Raw genomic sequence first — 7,562 nt, 5'->3', positions numbered from 1 at the left:
CCGCCAGAAGACCGTAGCACTATACAGAGAGGATTTTTTTTTTTTAACAAGTTGGTGTCAAGCTTTTGACAACTGAGAAAACTGAACTTTGGAGAATTTCAGTAACTTCCCCCCACACCACCTAGCTGAGGCTGAGAAAGCAAGCAGTTATGTGAATGCATGTTCTGCTGAGCATGTGAATGCCACACTCTCTATAATAGAGTTAAATATTTTCTATGGACCTAAAAGAAGAGTTCTGAAATCCGACTGTGTAGCTAAGTGGTTACTGCTTTTGGATAGTACAGTTTCTTGGGATGCACAAGAAAGGCAGCAGCGTTAACAGAGAAACTGTTACAACTGAGTAATGAAAATTCCAGGGGGGAGTTCAACCCAGATTGCTTTTGGATATGTCTGGATTCATGGGTTCCAAAGACTACAAAGGCGCACTTTAGTTACAACATGCCCTGCTAATTCCAGATCATTGCAGAAATGGGAAAAATGCTTGGAACTACAGAGTCAGCTGAAGGAGCCTGCACAGTGCTTTCAGGCTGAAGTGTTCTATCTTCAGTTGGCAAAGTATTTGGAAAGGATAGACATATTAAACATTCAGACAAATATTTTCTATCCACAGGGTTTTTTAAATCATTAAAATGACTATAGCATGTGACAATGAAAAACCCAACTAATTAAAACCATTTATGGCGGAGAGAAGCGGCAGAGTCCTCTCTGCCTGCAGAACCGGTTGTCTAGGGCAGAATGAGCTCCCATGCTCTTCTGCACCTGCGGGTTTCTCAAGATGTCAACCTCAGTCCCACAAGGCCATGACTGGACCCGGCAGGTGAAGAAGGATGATGATGAGGAAGATCCACTGGACCGGCTGATCACCGGCTCTGGCTGTGCTGCCTCTCACTTTGCAGTACAAGAGTGCATGGCCCAGCACCAGGACTGGCGTCAGTGCCAGCCACAAGTGCAGGCTTTCAGGGATTGCATGAGTGCGCAGCAGGCAAGACGGCGGGAGGAACTGCAGAGGAGGAAAGAGCAAGCCAGTGCTAAACAGTGAGAACTAAGCCATCATCCCACAGGCTGGTCCTGAAGAGATCAGCACCCAAAAGGGCCCTGGGAGGAAGAAACCCCAAGTAGTACAAATGTGCAACAGGAGGAATATAATTTGGGGACAGTCTTTGGGACAAGGATTTTAAGCCAAACACCATGAGTTTGCAGACAGTGGTCACCATGAGCTGCTTTACTCTACGGTCAGATCACACAAATTCTCAACGTTCTTCTTTTACCAATATTTGTATTTAAAACAAAGAGTGGGATAGAGGCCACCCCCTTCACCCTACCTCTTGAGTCCATGTGACAAGTACTTTATAAGTAAATTTACAGTCTTAAGATAAATTGGTTGCCCAATTAGGCCTTCATTTTTCAACCACCAATTTAACAACAGACGGTGTTTCTAAGAACTTGTGTTGGTAATGTGCAATTTGAAGACTATTATGACCTTCCTGTTGCTTAGAGACTAGTAAGAGAGGCAGAAATAAAGCAACACTCAAACAGTGAAAAAAAAAAAAAAAAACTATACAACATGAGATTGTATTTTTATTAAATAACATAAAACATCACAATATTAAGATTTTAATCTGTCAAGAAATCTGAAACTTTAAAAGTTAATTAACCAAAAACTAAACAGAAAAAATAAATCCTTAACAATAAACAAAATAATATTAATCCCTATCTTTTTTTCAAGTATAAAATGGAGCATTTTATCTATATATTAGAAAGTACTAAACTATTTTGTGTCCTGTATGGATTTATTCTTTGATTTAACTATCCCAATATAGTCAGGAGTAGAGGATATTTTAACACTTATAAATATAAGTAACCTTGTTGTGAACATCTTTGCATATATACATTTCCGAATTTATTATTCATTACTCAGGAAAGAGTCCTAGCAACTAGATAGGTACTTAAATTTCATCTAAAATGTTGTTCAACAATACAGGATAGGCTCCTAGTTGCCTCCCAGAACTTGATGATAAGTCTTGCTGGAGATACTACACACTCTTGTCACAGGACGTGGAGAAATAAGTTAAATACCAACCAAGGAGCTTCCTAGTGCTCATTATACCGGAAACTGCTGGGGGAAGGGAACAAGGAGATGTCAACAGTCTTACTCAGAGTGAACTCTTGGTGAGCTACACCAATGACTAGCACAGCACGATATATCCATTGGCCCAACAGTGGCACAAATGTTATGGCAGCAACCAACTGCTTTCTGATTAGAATTGAAGCCTACGCCACAAAATGAAACACTTATCTGGTATTGTCAATCTGGCTAAAAACTGATGGTTGGGGAGCTCATCCACAACGTGGATGAACCTACTACAGTTATTTCATTAAATTGACATGAAATCAAATTGCCTTCTAAATTCATAAATCTCTATTCACAGATTAGTGCAGCTCCAGCTCCTCAGATTGCATCATATGTTTCTTTGTGCAGTGTATGGCAGTTAATGAAGAAAATCACAACTCACCAAAATTCAGAGAATAAGTGTTTGTGAAATGCTCAGCCCCAAATGATGCACAGTAGTACACCCCTTTACGAGGCTCACAGACCATCACAGAATAGAGAGCAGATAGATTGTAGGAACCAGAGGGTTGGGAGGACCCAGAGTGAAAACAGTGCCTTCTGGACATGGCAGGATTGCTGCACTAATGAACTCCTAGCAGCTCTGGTTGCCTGTTCACGACCTAAACAAAATCAATCCGGTAACATTCCAGCTTAGGGCTTGGAGAGATGAATGAGATCCCACTTCTGACTGAGGAATTACTGACAGCTGATGACTTCTCGGGGAGAAAGGGTGAGGAGGTCAACCGTCCTCCAGTGGGTGCTCCCACACTCATGAATATAGGGCAGCACAAATTGGATTCAGCAGATTATTAAAATAAAAAGGGAAAAGAAGTAAGTGAAGCTGAGAGGGAGTGGGGAGTGAGATGTAGGTCCCGAGAGGAATTAGGAGAAGGAGGAGGAAGGAACATGATCAAAATACATTACAGGCATGTATGAAATTCTCAAAGAATCCCTCATCCTTTGAGCACATATTCACTCCAGCATAAGCCTACTCAGATGTTCTATACCTAAAGAACATAACTCTTTCTTTCTTTCTTTGTTGTTTTTGGTTTTGTTGTTATTGCTGTTGGTTGTTTTTTGTTTTTTTTTTTTGTTTTTTTTTTTTTTGAAACAGGGTCTGGCTATTACTTTGGCTGTCCTACAACTTCAATGCACAACACAGTGGCCTCAGATTCACAGAAATCTACATGGCTCAGTTTACCAAGTGTTGAGATTAAAGGTGTGTGCTACCACACTTGGCTGTCTTCTCTCCCCCCCCCCCCCTTCTTCTTAAATTTATAGAAGTGGGAAATAGTAAGATCTGGAGAGGACAGGAACTCCACAAGGAGAGCAACAGAACCAGAAAATTTGAACACAGGGGTCTTCCCAGAGACTTATACTCCAACCAAGGAACATGCATGGAGATAACCTAGAACCCCTGCACAGATGTAGCCCATGGCAGTTTAGTGTCCAAGTGGGTTACATAGTAATGGGAAGAGGGACTGCCTCTGACATAATCTGATTGGCCTGCTCTTTGATCACCTCCCCCTGAGGGGAGAACAGCCTTACCAGGCCACAGAAGATGACAATGCAGCTACTCCTGATGAGACCTGATAGACTAAGATCAGAAGAAAGGGGAAGAGGACCTCCCCTATCAGTGGACTTGGGGAGGGTCATTTGTGAAGAGGGTGGGACTGAGAGGGAAGGATGGAGGGCCGTATGGGGCAATACAAAGTAAATAAACTATAATTAATAAAAATTAAAAATTTTATAATTAAAATTTTATATTTTTATTATATTTTTGATATATTTTGATTATAGTATTTCCCCTTCCCACAAAGGCCTCTCAGATACTCCCCACCTCCCTATTCACCGAACTTCATGTTTTTCATCCCAAAAGAACAGGCAAAAAAACAAAGATAAAATAAGAAAGTAGGGGCTGGAGAGATGGCTCAGAGGTTAAGAACACTATCTGCTCTTCCTAGGTCTTGAGTTCAACTCCCAGCAACCACATGGTGGTTCACAACCATCTCTAATGGGATCTGATGCCCTCTTCTGGCATGCAGAACATGAAAGATAAAGCATTCATCTACATATAAACAAATAAATAAACAAACGTACAAACAAATATTTAAAACAAAATAAGAAAACAAAACAAAAAAACAAAATGACAAGAAACATCAAACCATAAGAAAAAAAGCAGATCAAAACAAAACAAAACAAAACATGGAAGTCATTTTGTGTTGACCTGCCCTGGAGTGTCATTGATAACAGAGAGTGACACTCCATGGAAGAAAATTGGTTTCAATCTGCCAGCAGCTCAGTTGCAAATAGGTTCTTATCCATGAGTAGGATTTTGTGCCCACTTTCCCTTCTCAGCTGGGATTTTCTCTGGCTTAAAGTTAAGCATCATGTCTATGAAGTACACTGGTACTTATTAGAATTCTACTTTTGTAATATTTTATACCAGGACAAACCCCTCAGTGCTGTGGCCCAGGCAAACTTTTTTTTAATTAATTTTTTTATTAATTAATTCACTTTGTATCCTAGCTGTAGCCCCTACCCTCATCCCCTCCCAATCCCACCCTCCCTCTCTCTTCTCTGCCCATGTTCCTCTCCAAGTCCACTGATAGGGGAGGACATTCTCCCCTCCCCTCTTACTCTAGCCTATCAGGTCTCATCAGGACTGGTGGCATTGTCCTCCTCTGTGGCCTGGCAAGGCTGCTCGCCCCTCATGGGAAGGTGATCAAAGAGCTAGCCACTGAGTTCATGTCAGAGACAACCCCTGTTCCCCTTACTAGGGTACCCACTTGGACACTGAGCTGCCATGGGCTACATATGTGCAGGGGTTCTAGGTTATCTCCATGAATGGTCCTTGGTTGGAGTATCAGTCTCAGGCCAACTCTTAAAAGCAAGATACAAAAAAGGCCCTAGAGTCTGCATAAATAGTCAGATTCTACAAAAGTAAATGACTCACTGGACTATCTATCATCTCCTGCCTATTTACCCCAAACTCATGGTACCTCCCAATTCTCTATGTTCCATAGTCATAGCTCCAGGAGCCCCAGTTTCAAAGTGCTGTGGGGTCCCTTAATTCTTGTTAACCTCTAACCTCTTCCTGCCATCCTCTATTGCTCTCTTGGTGCCTTTCCCAACCCTTGCTTTGCTCCATTCACTGGCACCTGTATTTTCTGCTCCACCCCTGCTTCTTAGAATAAACTGCTAATCCCTAGCATAAAAATTTGAAAATCAGTAGAAATTAAGGAAAAAAGATATTTAGGAACTTGTTTCTGTTATGGGTTCAGGAATAGTGGCACACTGACCACTCGAACACCAGACTCAGATTGATGGAAATTTACTGAATGTTGAACAAAAACTGTTGGGTTGGGATAGCCTGGATTTGGGAAGCAGACTGTGGCATCGGTCTGTTTCTAAGGCAGTTTTCTTATATGAAAAACCATAACCAGGTGGTAAACAGGTAACCAGGTGTAAGAAGAAAGAGGAGGGGGGAGGGGCAGCATGACATCATTTTGACTAAACAAAAGTACATTGTACCTGGATAGCTAGAGAAAGCATTTCAAGCTGATTGGCTGCTCTTGGGGTCTTTCCAGCTTTCCCAGAGTTAGGAACGCAGCAGGATGTTGTGGTCTTCACACTAATAGAACATACATTTATCTTTAACTCAAGCAGAACATGCATCTATCATCGATTGGTTTATTCTAAGCAGCAAATATTGAGCTATATTGAAATGTCTCCTGTTCTCAGGCGTGTAGGGCCTGAGAACTTGAACTTAATTTCACCTTATGCTCAAAATGAAGACTTGGAGGCAAAATGGCTTTTGATATGCTAAAGACAAAAGCAAGTGTTAACAGAGGAGCTACAGTTATGCTAAGAACTAAAGTTAGTCTCAATGGAGGGGCTATAGAGTTTAAGCACATTACACAGTTTCTATCAATTTATGTAGTCCTCTAAAGAACCTTTCTCCTTTGTTCCTGGTTTAAAAAAAAAAATCTGTTCCTGTTCTTTCTCTTACCATGAATTGTATTTTTGTATATTTGGTTTGCTTCCCAATTGTGATGGGGCTTTTTGACCAAATTTGTGATTGAGTAATCTTTAAATGTGGGCTCACATTTAAGAAAAGGAGAATATAATTATGAACATGTAATTCACTGAACTACTTTTTCCCTAGCCAGCAGGTATGAGTTTTACAACTTTTGAAGTATATATATATATATCAGAAGAAGAAAACAGGAAACAAGCTAGAAACCCGCCATGGAGGGCCTCTGAAAGGCTCCGCCCTGTAGACTATCAAAGCAGATGCTGAGACTTATGGCCAACTGTTGTGCAATGTGCATGGAATCTTATGTAAGAAGTGAGAAATAGTAAGATCTGGAGAGTACAGGAACTCCACAAGGAGAGCAACAGAACCAGAAAATTTGAACACAGGAGTCTTCTCAGAGACTCATACTCCAACCAAGTACCATGCATGGAGATAACCTAGAACCCCTGCACAGATGTAGCTGATGGCAGCTTAGTGTCCAAGTGGGTTACATAGTAATGGGAAGAGGGTCTGCCTCTGACATAATCTGATTGGCCTGCTCTTTGATCACCTCCCCCTGATAGGGGAGCAGCCTTACCAGGCCACAGAAGATGACAATGCAGCCACTCCTGATGAGATTTGATAGACTAGGATTCGAAGGAAGGAGAGGAGGACCTCTCCTATCAGTTGACTTGGGCAGGGGCATGGGTGAAGAAGGGGGTGGAAGGGTGGGACTGGGAGGGGAGGAGGGAAGGGCTTATGGGGGAGATACAAAGTGAATAAAGTGTAATTAATTAAAAAAAATCACTCTAAGACACAGGACAGAAAAGCATCCCTTTTTTTAAGGGAATCATTTCCCAGACCTTGGTTTTCACCTAAGGTTAATCCTTTCCCAAGTGTTCGTTACAGCAGCTTAGTTCCTCATTACAAGAGGACGTTGGGTGTGTTTCTCAATCATTCCAATTTGTACTCTAATGCTGCAGGTATAAATAGCTCCAGGCTGCAAAACAAAGAGGAAGCAAAAACCTGAGACGCTGCTGCTAAGAAAGGAAGTGGATTATCCTAATGACTGGGTAGCAAATTGATTTTCCAGTTGCTGCTGTCATCAGAACTGAAGACTTAACTTGTCAACTCACATGTATTTAAAAATAGTCTTTAATAGCAGTTATGAAGAGATTAGTGTGTAGCTAGTAAGGACCTCAAAATGACATTGATACAATGAACATTTTATATTTGGGTCTCTTCAAGTAGTTTCTCATCACTTATATATATATATAAGTATATATATATATATACTGTGGGGCTAGAGAAATGGCTGAGTGGTTAACAGCACTGTCAGCTTCTCCAGAGAACCTGAGTATGCTTCTCAGCACCCACATGGTAGCTAATCATCATCATCATCATCATCATCATCATCATCATCATCATCATCAT

General features: G+C 41.2%; 1 protein-coding gene across 1 annotated transcript; it reads left to right on the top strand.

Annotated features, from left to right (window-relative positions):
* The first annotated feature begins 768 nt into the window (after positions 1–768).
* On the top strand, positions 769–1,051 carry LOC129673711 (cytochrome c oxidase assembly factor 4 homolog, mitochondrial-like). Its single transcript, XM_055603582.1, has one exon. It carries the CDS (start codon positions 776–778, stop codon positions 1,037–1,039), a length of 264 nt encoding a protein of 87 aa, XP_055459557.1. The 5' UTR covers positions 769–775; the 3' UTR covers positions 1,040–1,051.
* Positions 1,052–7,562: the final 6,511 nt, after the last annotated feature.

This window comes from Psammomys obesus, unplaced genomic scaffold, assembly GCF_907164565.1.
Source record: "Psammomys obesus unplaced genomic scaffold, mPsaObe1.curated_primary_1811, whole genome shotgun sequence".
Lineage (NCBI taxonomy): Eukaryota > Metazoa > Chordata > Mammalia > Rodentia > Muridae > Psammomys > Psammomys obesus.
Note: the sequence above shows the minus strand (reverse complement) of the source record. Positions and strands in the feature narration are given on the sequence as shown.

Bases quoted from the DNA above. Each gene is read 5' to 3' on its own strand.
- LOC129673711 (XM_055603582.1), top strand. From the start codon at position 776: ATGTCAACCTCAGTCCCACAAGGCCATGACTGGACCCGGCAGGTGAAG.